This window comes from Coregonus clupeaformis, chromosome 2, assembly GCF_020615455.1.
Source record: "Coregonus clupeaformis isolate EN_2021a chromosome 2, ASM2061545v1, whole genome shotgun sequence".
Taxonomy (NCBI): domain Eukaryota; kingdom Metazoa; phylum Chordata; class Actinopteri; order Salmoniformes; family Salmonidae; genus Coregonus; species Coregonus clupeaformis.
The window spans coordinates 38,372,565-38,388,511 of NC_059193.1; the positions used below are offsets into that span (position 1 = coordinate 38,372,565).

The 15,947-nt window shown below is 42.4% G+C and overlaps 1 protein-coding gene across 1 annotated transcript in view; it reads left to right on the top strand.

Annotated features, from left to right (window-relative positions):
* Nucleotides 1-15,947, top strand: part of LOC121535952 (protein diaphanous homolog 2-like) — a 726,045-nt gene that overhangs the window by 437,403 nt on the left and 272,695 nt on the right. The window contains exons 19-20 of the mRNA XM_041843185.2: nt 874-972; nt 5,293-5,387. Coding sequence (XP_041699119.1) covers nt 874-972; nt 5,293-5,387 — 194 coding nt within the window. The remainder of the gene's footprint in view (nt 1-873; nt 973-5,292; nt 5,388-15,947) is intronic.

The following is a 15,947-nucleotide window of genomic DNA, read 5'->3' on the forward strand; positions in this document are numbered from 1 at the left end:
CCCCGGACCTCAAACCAATTGAGATGGTTTGGGATGAGTCGGACAGCAGAGTGAAGGAAACGCAGCCAACAAGTGCCCAGCATATTTGGGAACTCCTTCAAGACTGTTGGAAAATCATTCCATGTGAATCTGGTTGAGAGAATGCCAAGAGTGTGCAAAGCTGGCATCAAGGCAAAGGGTGGTTATTTGAAGAATATAAAATATTTTTAGATTATTATAAAAAAAAAATTAAAAAAAAATGTACTACATGATTCCATATGTGTTAACTAATAGTTTGGATGTCTTCACTATTATTCTACAATGTAAAAAGGGCACCCTATTGCCTATAAAGTGCACTTCCTTTGACCAGGGTGAATATGACTCAAAAGTAGTGCACCAAGTAGAATAGGGTGCCATTTGGGACATATCAGCACAGATGAGATGAGCACTGGACGGGGAATGGGGTCAGGCATGCTATGAATTCCAAGAGTGTGCAAAGCTGTCATCACGGCAAAGGGTGGCTATTATATACAATATATTTTGATTTGTTTAACACTGTTTTGGTTACTACATGATTCCATATGTGTTATTTCATAGTTTTGATGTCTTCACTATTATTCTACAACATAGAAAATAGTAAAAATAAAGAGAAACCCTTGAATGAGTAGGTGTGTCCAAACTTTTGACTGGTATTGTAAGGCTCACATATGTATTGTCACCTTGGGTGTTGTTAATGTACGGTTAACGTATGTTTTGAAAATAAACTCCATTTGAGTTGGAGAAATAAAGCTAACTTTTCATCACCGCTTATGGGTCACAGACATGCTTGCACTTTCCTATACACCAGTTATGTTCATCATAATTAAGTATGCATCCCTTCTATTCCTTCTACAGTGAAAAAGGAGGTGGACGAGACAGACGCCAGGATGACCCAATTCAAGAAAAAGGCGAAGGAGCTGCGAATCTTGGATGCCAAGACGGCACAGAATTTGTGTAAGTACTTGTTGCCCCTTTACCAAGCTTGTCCATCTGTGAACCCTTTGTCCCTATGTATAATTGAATTGTGAAAACTGGTTATCAAAACGTAATTTGAGGATATTAGCTACTAGAATTTGGCCTCAATTGGGCAAAGTGGGTTTTACAAATACATGTTGCATTCAGAGTGTGTGTGCCATGTAACTCAGCACATAGGGCTACAAGCATTTTTGCATTCTGCACCCAATGGGGCACAGTGTGTTTTATAAACACATATTACATTAAGAGTACATGTGTCAACCAATTTTTTTTTTTACGTGCTTATGATGACAAATGTTCTTAGTATCATGATTACACACATTTGCATGCCCTACAAAAATGTCTAATGCATTTAATGCGTATATTGTTTTACCTGAGGGTAAGTGCTTTCTTGGCAATAGGCTGGGGTTCATCACTGCTACAAATGGATTAAGTCCCAGCCCCCTCTGATACCATTTGTAAAATCAACGCATAACAGGACCAACAGACAACGCCGGGCGTTTGTGTTGTGATCATCCCTAGCAGCAGGTGTGGACCATATGCTGTGAGCAAAGCCATCACATTATCTCTCTCCACCTCTGACCTCCGAACAGTTAGACTTCTTCCTGATCACATGAAAAATAATATCTCTTTTTTTTTCTTCTGTTTGACCAAACTTAATCAGTGCAATGGAGCAATATTCAGTTTGGATTCCAGTTTAACTTTCTCATGGTAGCATAGCCCAAATTATCATGCTGAATGTATCTTTGTTTTTCTGTTGAATTCACTTATGCTGTGAAATTGAATGATATTCAGTTTGGATTCCAGGCTATATGAGAAGTCAGGCTATAGGCTGGCTTTTCCCAAACTTGTTGATCAGCTCTTGACAGATTTTGGGTATCGATAGATGGCTTATACCCTCCCTATGAGAACCCTCTGTTTGACAGCTCCCTGCCCCCTCCCCTATTCCATATTTGTGAATCATCTCTTCCTGCCTTCACAAAGTGTGCGGATGAATTCATTATATAAGGAGAGGGGTGGCCGCGACAGAGCTTCTCTGAGATTGATGAGGGGAGCATGAGAATGCAATTGTTATGGCTTTTATCCTAGATATCCCCTACCTTAGATATGTAATACCGCTGATAACACATCATGCAATATTCATGCTTTAAATGCTAAAATAGCAGGTCACCTAAACTCCACTTCTTCCCTTGTCTATCCCTGTTTGTTGTTTCTACCAGATCTGAAACAGAATACATCAACACAAGATGAATATATTTATGGGGGGAGATACTTAAAATCTTCAGGCAGCTGTTGAGGGGGTGGTGACACAAGTGGGGGCTAAACTTGAATGTCAAAATCGGGGGAGAAATATTTACTTACCCCCCCCTTTTCCTCCTACTCTCCGACTATGATAGCAGTCGTGTTGACAGTGAGGTACAGTATCAAGTATTGCTTCATATTATCACTGTTCCTTTGTGGTTAACAGATCAATGATTTCGTCAGGAGGCAATAAAGTGGGTTTTGGTGTTAGGAATGGGGGCAGGGAACCTCGCTTAAGTGGGTGCATGCCTGTTTCTGTGTGCATGTGTCTACGTGTGTGTGTGTGTGTGTGTGTACGTATATGTACTTGTGTGTGTGTGCGCATGTGTGTGAGTGTGTGTGTGGGAGGGTGACAACGACAATCAGTGTTCCTGCCATGTTTGATTATCACCGCAGCAGATGGGTCTCAAATTTGGCAGGAAGTGATGACGACAAGGGTAGGGGATCTCACCTCCGGTATGGCGCGGTGACGACTTGGGGGAACATGTGCCGTTACACAGCTCCTCCAGAGAGAGAGAGAGAGAGAGAGAGAGAGAGAGAGAGAGAGAGAGAGAGAGAGAGAGAGAGAGAGAGAGAGAGAGAGAGAGAGAGAGAGAGGGAGTGATTGTGTGATTGTGTGTGTGTTCATTTTCTTATGCATGTCTGTGTATGTTTTATGTGACATAGTGGAACCATGGTGATTTCCGGGTGTGCAGTTTGCATACATACACACTCACATGCCTACTCATCTCCTCAGGAATATGCCTCTGCTCCATGTACTCAACTAAAAGCAATGGTGCCCTCTCTTAGCTAGCTGGACACTGACTGGTCATTGATGTGGTGAATGGAAGTTGGGAAATGATGACTGGGGAGGAATTATACTCAAGCCCACTAAATCCTGTGAGCAGTCTCTGACTAACACTAACCACCCCCATCCACCTCCAGGTTTCTCAACACCCTCCCAGTCATAACATAATGATCTCCTCAGTCCTCAAAATGCAATGTATTTCTAACTGTAAACTGGGGACTGGGTGTGGAGCAGTAGGAGGCAGTCCAGCTGTAACAATAGAAGGGAGTGGGGTTTCTTACTCTAAGTTGTCCCATCTGTGCTGATAGATCCCACATGACACCCTATTGCCTATAAAGTGCACTTCCTTTGACCAGGGTGAATATGACTCAAAAGTAGTGCACTAAGTAGAATAGGGAGAATAGGGTGCCATTTGGGACATGTTGGCGCAGATGAGATGAGCACTGGACGGGGAATGGGGTCAGGCAAGCTATGCTGGAAATTGAGTCAGCCTTCACCCATATAGTACATAGTGATCTAGCAGCATAACATGCACGCAAATCACACATGGAACAACTGCATTATGTTTTGCTGTGCTCTTCAACAGTTGTCCACAGGGAATTCTACAGACCCATTTTGGCACGAGCCAAGTTAACGTCTCAAAGTGGACTGTATTCAGTCTGTGCTTTAACATTGTAGACTCTGACAAAGGAGGAGAATGATCAGACTTAATTATTGGTTGAATTAATGAATGTGGGGTTTGTACAGTAACATGTCATAATTGTTCTTCATATTCCCTCCCTCCCTCCACACATCATCAACATCTGATCTCTTTGCCAACCTTAATATAATGTATTCATTGTTGTTCAGAGCCCTTAAACATTTTTGTAATTGTTGGTTAATATAATATGAATCCAATGGTGTCCCAGTGAGACTGGGACTGGAAATATATTGTTGTATGCATCTGTCATGGAGAGACTTGTGGAAAGGCAAGTCAAATAGCTCACAAGGAGCAAGAGTGTAAATTATGCTAATGACGCAACAGATGAGCTGAAACTTTCTCTTCCACCAATTAAAATGTAACAGCAAATGTGTTTAATACTCTCATGCAAGTTGTTCAACTTTCCACAGCTGAAAATTCTAAACATACTTTGAGAACCTTTAGCTCACTATTCGGCCTCTTGAGTTATGGAGTTTAATTTGTATTCCTCAAGCCACAAAACACCCTACTTTTTTGGTTAGCAACCCATATTAAGTGTGTCTTGTTCATTGTTAGCTTTATTCATAGCATGTGTTTAATGCATAATATGTGTTTCATTTACACTCATCACACAATCTTACTGCCAAAACATTCCCTTTAGAAACATATCTTTGGGAATGTGTCTGTTCTGTTTTGGCCTCAATTTCTATCTGACATTTACTTGGAAGCATAATAGGAGAGATCTCAAGTAAATTTATTATATTTGTTATCAATAATTAGGGATCAGAGTAGGTTTGCAAAATTATAATAACTCCCCACATTCCCAGGTTTTCAAGAAATCCTTGTTCTGAAAATCCTAGGAATTTGGGAAATTTACCAGAATTGTGCGACCCTAGACAAGAGGTAGACTATCCTGTAGACCAGATGTTCACATACAGAGGGAGTGGACTGACATGGAGTGGGCCTGCTGTAGCAGCTGTGAAGACACTCATTACCAGACATCCACTGGTGACTCCCACACGTACCAGCCTACCAACCATAATGTCCACATTTCCCCTGAGGGCCTCCTCCAGGCCCACCTGGAGACTGGGGCGCTCGCTGAGAATGCCTGCATAGAATTCATCAGTCTCCATCTAATCCTCAGAACTCTCGTTCTCACTGGAAACCTAGCTAAGATGTAGCCGAGCTGATGCTCTTGACCACCCCAGACCAACTTGAGAATTTACAATGGCATTACTTACTTGAGATTATGTCCTTGGGTTATGTTGAATCCGTGGTTTAACCAAAGGTTAGGGGATTGACATATCAAGTCATTATCTGGTAATTGGTGGCCAACATGTTGATGTTTTCGTCAGTCAGACACTAACAATCCAATCAAAGGGCTGAAAGTGTGTTACTTTTCTAAGTGACACGTTTGCTCTGGGCTCGTTTTTTCTGAGGGGCCAATGAGTGGTGAAAGCTGTCTTTGAACCCACCGGTCTAATGCAAAAAAGGGATGAAAATAACTCCTCTTCCCTTTCTATCACAACAGCAATTTTCCTGGGCTCATTCCGGTTGCCTTATGAAGAGATCCGGGATATTGTGCTGGAGGTGGACGAGGAGAGGCTGAGCGAATCACTGATCCAGGTGAGTCCAACCTACCGTCTGACCCACTTATGTGTGCACATGTGTGTGGAATGCATGCACATGCGTGTTTGTGTTTGTGTGTGTGTGTTGTGTGCTAGGCAATTGTAATCCATCAAGCTGCACCTTTTGTATTGTAATGTCTGGTAGGTAGCCTGGTGACCTCATCTCATTTTTTGGCACAAGTCAGCCTCACCCCATTCTTCCACACCATAGGGACCTGCTATTCATCCACTCATAATAGATGGTGTGGGACATGGCTTGGCAAAACTCCCTCCAACTCCACCCTCCTTTCCCCTGCCCTTAGTTTTATGTCATGATTGATGATCTAGCTAGAGGTACCCTATTTAGACATTGTTTATTTATTCCTTGTCTGGGAGAACGCAATAATTGCAAATGGGGCGGCTCGTTTGAGGTAGAGCTGAATTGGCTTGGTACAAGAGGTGCAATCTGCATTGACATCACCCGCCCTATCCTTTTATTACTCCTCTCATGCAGCCCCATTGCCTTTTGTGTCTTTCTGTCTAATGTGAAGTAGGAGGCGTATAGAAAGGGGGGATGGGAAGTACATTTAATAGGAGCACATTTCCATGTAAGCTTGGCAGTCAGTCTGTGTCTATGTGAGCTAGACCACTAGGGGGGTATCGTTTACATTGTTCCTGTGCAGTGAGCTATGCGTTCTCTGTCTTGACTGGAACACAACCAGTCTGTAGGCCTTTCTCACTCAGAAAAATAGGTAAATTACCTTGTAAATATGTATTTTATTTGTCCTTATGGTTTAGTAGTAAATACACAGCACCACACAAGGCCACTTATTTGCTATGAGTCTCTTCAAAGACAGTAGGAAAGTGTGGTTGCGTTGAAATATATGTATTTAGATGTTCTCTCTCTGACCGACAGCTACCCCAGCAGGACTGTTATTTTGAGCTCTGATAACCTTTAATTGGCTCACAATCTGGCACAGCACAGGGCCTGCGTTAAAGCACAGGGGCTCAAGCCACACCAACACTTTACAGAGGAGATGGGAAGCTAACGCGATGACCTTTTTCCACATTCAGCCTTTCCGTCGAGGGGAGATTAATATGTCAACAGAACGGCGGCCATATCCCATCCCGTCGCCGTTCCCGATCCCTGTTCCACATACAGACATATGGCCGGGTCAAACAGCCACACTGTAATGTGCCCTCACTTGAACACTTGACAACTCACACAGGCCTAAGGACAGCCGTGGGAAGCGGTAATATCCCTTATGAGTTGTCGCTGGCGGACTTGTTGAATGGAGAGGTGGCTTGGTGTGAAGAGGATTGTTGGTAAGCTGTGATGTCTATCTGAGAGGAGAGGCACTGGGGGAGGTATGGATGCAGGTTGATTCAGATGGGGAAGAGAGAGCCTCCCGCTGGGATGACATAGGCCTGAGTATGGTCTCCCTCTCCACAGCTCATCTCCACTCCCTCCACTGATTAATCACATGACACTGACTGCTCTCCACCGCACACATTGGCCATTTACACACACACACACACACACACACACACACACACACACACACACACACACACACACACACACACACACACCACCATGATGCGCCTGTAGAGCCAGGGTAGAATGATAATGTGGATGCTGCTATGAGGTTGCTATAAGAGGAAAGGGGGTGTGATGGTGATATCCTGTATTTATTTATTTATGTTGTACTTTATACCGCTTTTTCTCCCCAATTTCATGATATCCAATTGGTAGTTACATTCTTGTCCCATCGCTGCAACTGACGTACGGACTCGGGAGAGGCGAAGGTCGAGAGCCATGAGTCCTCTGAAACACGACCCTGCCAAACCACACTGCTTCTTGACACACTGATCACTTAACCCGGAAGTCAGCCACACCAATGTGTCGGAGGAAACACTGTACAACTGCCGACCGTGTCAGCGTGCATGCGCCCGGCCCGCCACAGGAGTCACTAGAGCGTGATGGGACAAGGACATCCCGGCCGGCCAAACCCTCCCCTAACCCGGACGACGCTGGGCCAATTGTGCGTCGCCTCATGGGTCTCCCATGACTAGAAATGTAAATGTAAAAATCCTCACTCAGTACAAATTCCCTTCCACCCACACATCTCCAGTCTTTATAAGATGGCGTCCTCTGAACAATGGTCCTTTTCAGTCAGCTGCTACTCTATGATCTCCATCTGATCATGGCTTTATTCACGGTTGCAGAGAGGTCGGTTTTTGATGTCAGCTCTGTTTCTTCATCACCACGTACCCAGAAAGATGTCAGATGGCCTCTGCGTGTCGGTACAAAAGCCCCGCTGTAACAATTAAATGAAAAGGTGGCAAAAGGAGTAAATTTTTTCAACGAATGTTCACCCATTAAAAAGGCAGAGTGCGTCACGGCAAAACCAGGGCAAAGGTCTCCTTGAAAAGTCAGCCGGGCTGACAAAGCCACTCAGTGCTATTGTGAGCTGTGGACAGAGGTGGCGGTGAAAGAGACGTGTGGAAGTGCATTGTCTGGGGACGGGGGCAGGCACTTGTGACCCCCCCAGCCTCGACTCCCATTGTCTGCACTGTGACAAGGCCACAACCTGAGGGCCTTGGCTTGCGCTCCCTGCTTTGCTCTTTATTCAGCCCACATAATAACAGTTCAGCCACACTTTAAAACACTGGTGCTCTGTTCAGACTGGTTCACACCCGTGAAGTATTTTAAAGTTAATCATCGCACCAATGGGAGCAGAGGGTTGTGGACCGGGGATGGGCTACAACAATTACACTGACACACATTACAGTGCTTACTCTAGAGCGCCCTTTTTCATTTGAATCTGTCCCCCGGCTAGAATTGACAAACTGAAGAACGTCGAGGCAGGATCGTTCCACTGACAGGGAAGCAGTGTCTTAAGTTGGCTTTTCTGTTGCCGCCTTTATCTTTCCAAGACCCCCTTCACGGCCTTCTCTGCCCTGTCGGGAAGGCTTAACTAACATAATGGTTTTATTTGGTTCGGTGCCCTTGTGAGGTTGAAGCCAACTGAGCACAAGAAGGCCAAACAATACACAGATCATTGATGAGCTCCTCACAGGCTGGGTTACTTACGGAGATAATACACTGGTAGCTACAACGAAGTGGGTAGAGATCTATAGCTGTGAAAGCAGCACCAAACAGCCACAACAAAGCCACAACTAAGACTGCTTTTGCATGCTGCCCATTTGAAGGGATTTGTTTGCAGATGTAGTTTTCCAAGATTTGGAAGGCATTTCAAGGTCTCGTTAGATAATACAATTTTAGAGGCTTCAAATATGTTTGAAGGTTATTTTAGGGAATGTACAAGTAAGTCAGCCTTATTCTCTGATTTAAAACATCACGCTTGTAAACCCTCATGTTCTTCCGACTGGACACACAATGTTTCCACCGATGACTGTTAAGAATTTATTGGAGATCTAACATACATGCAGTCCCGTAATGCCCCCGCAGCACTTGTTGTACTCTTTGAGGTTCTAATCGGCCCCGGCTTCACTATATACTGTATAGTCTGTCAGGCAGAGAGAGGGAGTCTATCATGTTCAATTGGCCTCCATTTCCAAATTAGCCATGTCACATCAAAGCTAATGCATACACAAAAAGAAATATGAATACATGATGGCATATGTATGAACCCTTTGAAGGAAACATGTTTGGTCATTGTTATATTTTTTCTGCGACAATGATGAGTTATTTTAAAGGTATTTATGCCCAACCAAGGTCATAATAGCTCATAAAAATGATTCAAGTATTAGATTGGTTTTATGAGATCTTCAAATAGCGTTAGCCAGAGGACACTTGGCAGAGGGAGGGGAACATATAACTTCTAGATTTATCTGGGAAGACTTTGGTGTCAATGGGGAAGGGTGTCCATCATCACCACAGTTGTACAATTTTCAGTCGATCCCGTGGATGTTTTGATGTACCATGACAACTGTGTGGCGCCAACGCTCTTTGACCCCTCATTCGACATGAAAAACTAACTCAGTCAGTGGCTCTTTTGAGCCCAGCTTAAGAAACTTCTGCAGACTTTGCTGCTAGAACTCCTGGTGCTCCTCTCTTTCTTTCACCAAGGCTTTAGCTGTCACTCACTCAGGCTGTGGCGTGATGAGAGGAGTAAATACTAAATCTTTAAGTACACTAACTTTTTGGTGTGTGTTTGTGGACACCGGACTGCACACACGTGTGTGTCCTTGTGTGTCTTTGTGTGCACGTGTGTGGTAATGCTCAGGCTCAGTGGTGGATTCTGCCCTGGTGGTTTGTTTTGGAGAATATCTAAGTGGTTCCTTACTGTTTTATGTTGGCCAATGTATTTAATATTACCCCATATCCTTTTCAAAAGGAAAGGCTAATGACTACACGACTCTACTCTGCTTATTCATTTGTAATTAATACATGCTGTGTGCAAATGTGCTGTCGAGAGGAAGTATTAAGAGAAGAAAATGACTTTTGTATATAAAGGGAAATACCAACGATATTTTTAATGTGTTTGAGCCCAGCATGTCATAATGGATAAATATGGACACAGTGTTTGAACTAAGTCATGGTAAATAGCAGTCATTGACTTCAACAGTGGGATATACTGTGTAACCATGTAGGGCTACAGTAATAACCATGGAATAGTTTTCATATGTGATACATACTGTGCTTACTTTGTAGTTAAGTTTGTGGCATATAGCATACCATGTTTTGATTGTGATTTGTCTAAAAGATGTGCTTAGAGAATGTAAGTAGTGTGATCATGTTCTGCAAAGCTGTTCAATGCACCTGTCACACACACATGCATGTACGCACGCACACACACACTCAAAATATGCACATGCTATAACACATTATAGATGTCAGTGATGGTGTAAAGCCGTATCAAGGCCCTTAGTTGATAAGTCCAAGGGCACTGAATGTACCAGTCGTTAAAATTGATGCGACACCCCAGTCTAGTCAATCTGAGTGTTGAAAGAGTAGTGAGGAACATGTCACACTAGAGTAGTGAGTACTTCCATATGCAGTACACTCAGTGGACACCACCCTGTTCACAAAAATGGTACGCTCCTACAGACAGTGAGTCAAGCGGCCGTGGCTTGCTATATAAAGCAGGCAGACAGGCATCGAGGCATTCAGTTACTGTTCAATTGAACGTTAGAATGGGCAAAACGAGTGACCTAAGCAACTTTGAGTGTGGTATGATTGTCGATGCTAGGCGCGCCGTTTCCAGTATCAGAAATGACCGTCCTCCTGGGCTTTTCATGCACAACAGTGTCTAGGGTTTACCGAGAATGGTGCGACAAACAAAAAACATCCAGTAAGTGGCAGTCCTGTGAGCGAAAACAGCTTGTTGATGAAGGAGGTCGAAGGGGAATGGCAAGAATTGTGCAAGCTAACAGGCGGGCCACAAACCGACAAATAACTGTGCTGTACAACAGTGGTGTGCAGAACAACATCTCAGAATGCATAACTCGTCAATCCTTGTTAAGGATGGGCTATTGCAGCAGACAACCACACCAGGTTCCACTTCTATCAGCTAAAAAGAAGAGGAAACGGCTCCAGTGGGTACGCTATCACCAAAACTGGACAATTGAGGAGTGGAAAAACATTGCCTGGTCCGACGAATCACAGTTCCTGTTGTGTCATGCTGATGGCAGAGTCAGGATTTGGCATAAGCAGCATGAGTCCATGGCCCAATCCTGCCTGGTGTCAATGGTGCATGCTGGTGGCGATGGTGTAATGGTGTGGGGAATGTTTTCCTGGCACACGTTAGATCCCTTGGTACCAATTGAGCAACATTTCTATGGAGGCAAAAGGGGTCCGACCCACTAATAGATTGGTGTACCTAATAAAATGGTACCTGGCTACCGGTCTTGTGAAGCTTGTGTGCGTCCTAGAGCAAACAACCAACATGTGAGAGTCTCACCTTTCGATAGTGGGGTCATATTAGTGTATAGGCCAAACTGTTCGGACTCTATAGACAGAAGTTGGCTGATCGCCGGTACCGACTTCAGATGAGTCCCGGTCGTAGAGCAAAGCAGAGAATAGCATCATGTTCGTGAGAGTCTTATCTTTTCATAGATATTAGTTTGTAGGCCAAACCGTTCGGACGCTACAAATGTTTTTGTGAGAAGACTGATTTTCGGGATGTCTCCTGGTCTGACAAACACCACTGTAGCTCTGCCAACTTCCACCGCAGATGCGGAAGGCCTACATCGGCGGATGCGGTGGATTGAGACACAGTCCATGCAAAAAAAACATATATCTCTATCTTAAACACACAGATTTTGATGGGGATTTTTTTTTTATTGTGCCAAATTAGATTTCCACGGTGGAGCGGACATCAACTCTAGGGGGTTAAGTGACTTGCTTTCTGTTTTATTTTTATTTTTAATTTTTTTCGACGTTATATCTATCCCCTCTATAGCTACAGTCTTCCAGAAACACATTAACACTAGAACCACTAGGCCTAGAGGGAGTCCCCTTCAAGCTAATGAGCAGTCATTCTGACTGCAACATTCTAGCAGTGTAATTATTATCGCTAAAATAATTATTTGGCTGTGTTTATGAATGTCTTAGGTAACATTAGAATACAAAAAAAGAATATTTAAAATAACACTAGTGTTTCATTAGTTTAGTTTACTGTAGAAAAAAATATTAACAATCAAGTGTTCAATCAATTGTATTTGTGGAGTGCCTTTGTTACACCTATGGAACATAAAGCATATGTGTTGAAACACGGTAACAGCTTATTTTTATATCAACAAAATAAAAATAAATTACCAACCACGGTCAAATGATGAAACCATCAGAAACCTAGACATCGTTATAAGCGTCAAGTGTGCTTGATAAATAGCACAAAGGCAATAATGGCATTTTAATTAATGTGTCGATTTGACAACACAAGGCAATAAGGCCCATGGCAACTATTAGTCACAATTTCAAACGGCATGCCTTATTACATGTTGCAGGACAAACACTTTCTAGATCAAGTGTATTCATGTAAATTATGGCAAGATGTGGCTGTTGAAATCAAAAAATGTTGTGTCAAAATAAGGATGCATAAGCAAAAAATAACCCCATACCTACTGTAAAATATGGTGGTGGATATTTGATGTTATGGGGCTATTTTGCTTCCACTAGTCCCGGGGCTCTTGTTAAGGTCAATGGCATCATGAACTTTACCCAGAACCAGGACATTTTAGCCCAAACCTGGTTGCCTCTGCCAGGATGCTGAAGTTTGGCCGCAAGTGGATATTGGATAAGGCACGTATGTACACATGCACACGTATGCACACATAGACGCACACAAACATGCAAGTGTATGCATGCACGTACAGTGCCTTCACAAAGTATTCACACCACATGACATTTTCTACATTTTAATGTGGTACACACAATATCCCATAATGACAAAGTGAAAACATGTTTTTAGGAATATTTGCACATTTATTGATAATGAAATACATAAATATCTAATTTACATAAGTATTCACACCCCTGAGTCAATACGTGTTAGAAACACCTTTGGCAGTGATTATAGCTACAAGTCTTTTTCGGGTAGGTCTCTAAGAGCTTTGCACACCTGGATAATCATGTGCACATGATTATTCAAGCTCTGTCAAGTTGGTTGTTGATCTTTGCTAGACAGACATCTTCAAGTATTTTTAAGCTGATTTAAGTCAACTGTAACTAGGCCACTCAGGAACATTCAATGTCGTCTTGGTAAGCAACTCCAGTGTATATTTGCCTTGTGTTTTAGGTAATTGTCCTGCTGAAAGGTGAATTTGTCTCACAGTGTATGTTGGAAAGCAGACTGAACCAGGTTTTCCTTTAGGATTTGTCTTTTGCTTAGCTCTATTTGGCATACCCATAACATGATGCAGCCACCACCATGCTTGAAAATATGAATAATGTGTTATGTTGGATTTTCCCCAAACATAACGCTTTGTATTCAGGACATGAAGTTAATTTCTTTGCCACATTTTTTTGCAGTTTTACTTTAGTGCCATATTGCAAACAGGATGCATGTTTTGGAATAGTTTTATTCTGTACAGGCTTCCTTCTTTTCAATCAGTCATTTAGGTTAGTATTGTGGAGTAACTACAATGTTGTTGATCCATCCTCAGTTTTCTCCTATCACAGCCAATAAACTGTAACTGTTTTAATGTCACCATTGGCCTCATGGTGAAATCGCTGAGCAGTTTCATTCCTCTCCGGCAACTGATTTAGGAAGGATGACTATATCTTTGAAGTGACTGGGTGTATTGATACACCATCCAAAGTGTAATTAATAACTGCACCATGCTCAAAGGAATATTCAATGTCTGCTTTTTTATTTTTTACCCATCTACCAATAGGTGTCTTTGCGAGGCATTGGAAAACCTCCCTGGTATGTGTGGTTGAATCTGTGTTTGAAATTCACTGCTCGACTGAGGGACCTTAAAGATAATTGTATGTGTGGGGTACAGAGATGAAGTAGTCATTCAGAAATCATGTTAAACAATATTATTACAAACAGAGTGAATCCAAGCAACTTATTATGTGACTTGTTAAGCACATTTTTACTCCTGAACATATTTAGGCTTGCCATAATAAAGGGGTTGAATACTTATTGACTGAAGACATTTCAGCTTTTCATGTTTAATTAATTTGTAAAAATTCCTAAAAACATAATTCCACTTTGACATTATGGGGTATTGTGTGTAAGGCCAGTAACACAAAATCTCAATGTAATCAATTTTAAATTCAGGCTGTAACGCAACAAAAATTGGAAAAAGTCAATGGGTGTGAATTATTTCTGAAGGCACTGTATGCATGCAAGCGCGCACGCACACACGCACGCACGCACGCACGCACGCACGCACGCACGCACGCACACACACGCACACACACACACACACACACACACACACACACACACACACACACACACACACACACACACACACACACACACACACACACACACATTATCCTATAGAGTTATATATCCACTTGCTCAGACAGACAGTTGCTGTACAGTGTAGTGTCCATGTCTATGAGATCCCTCCATTCCTCTTGTTAACTTCCCCTAATCCCACTTTACATACTCCGTCGCCAATTTAACTGTTCAGGTGTGCACACACTTGAAATTCCTCCACATTTTTGAAAATACAAATGTAATGTCACGCCAAGTCATTCCAGCTTTGCCAACTCCATCCCCCAACGCCCCAAAATTAATCAATTTATTTAATCATTTCTCATTTAGTTTAATGTGATTTTGGAATCTGTCACCCTTGGTTTGTCGCCTTTCAGTCTGTCGCCGTATAATGACACTCCGTGAGATTCTGAGGTGTTAGTTTGGAGTAAAGATCCTGTTTGGATTATGTCTGAGTGATCTACTCTAGATTAGCCAGATCCCTACAGTTTAGTCTACAAATGTGTCAAAATATATGCCTGTAAAGGAAATAATAACGCTTCAGAATGAATGTAAAAATAAAAAAAAAAAAAAAAGTACCTTCTGTTGGTTTTTATATTAATTTTGGATTGACAATTTGGCAGACTGACAAAATCAACTCTAGAAATAGCTGATTGCTGAAATATATTTTTATAGCAACTATCTGAATCCATGGGCCTGGGCTTTCTGCCACCTGTTTCCACTCATTGATATACTTTATTAGTGTTGATTGAGGAGAAAGTGCACCTTTATTAATATTTCAAGTGTTGTATTATTTAGTCAGGAGACAGACAGAATAAACGGAAAGAGGACATATGTGTACACACTCAGTTAATTCCTCACTAACGGGATAAAGAGTCTGCATAGATGATGTCATTAAAATTGTTCATCTGTCATGACATGTGCCTCCTGGTTTAAAAATGAAATATGTATTTTTTTCTTTGGTTTATTCAAACATACCAAACAAAAATGTTTTAATCATTTTTTACACATTTTGGCAGCCAGTCATTTGCATACTCAGCCTTAAGTTTCCTGCTTATGTCGCCTCATTAGCTAACTTTTGAGGTGGCGCGATCGGCTAAGACACTTAAGTCACGTGTGTTTGTGAGGCAGAGGTCCCAAGTTCGCACCTGGTATGTTGGTACACGCTAAGGAAGGAGCCACATATTCTTCCATAATCTGTTTTGAGAGTTACCTGCAATTCAATCCCCTAAAACTGCATCAAACCATCACTTTTCCACCTTTCAAGAGTTGGAGCTAAGAAACTCCTTGATCCTTGATGAAACTGTCATGATTAAAATGAAAATGGATGTGGAGCCCTCTTTAGAAGGGTCCTTGTTTGAGTGCTCTTCAGTATCGAACTCAAACTGCGGCCTTTCAGTCGTTTACCATGAGCCGCTTTGGAGACCTGCTGTGGCGCCACAGTGGGAAGACGACAGTCCGACGTTACACTTCATCACAGCAACACAGGGAGAAAAACCACATGCTCTGACACAAAAAAAAAAAAAAATCAATTAAAACGAGAAAATTGCACCTGTCAAACACATCGAAAACCGACATGGCCACTTGCTGTCTTTGAATGGGATGGAAAAATTCTCACATTTTTCTGTGTCGGCCTCCCGCGGGGTGAGTAGAGA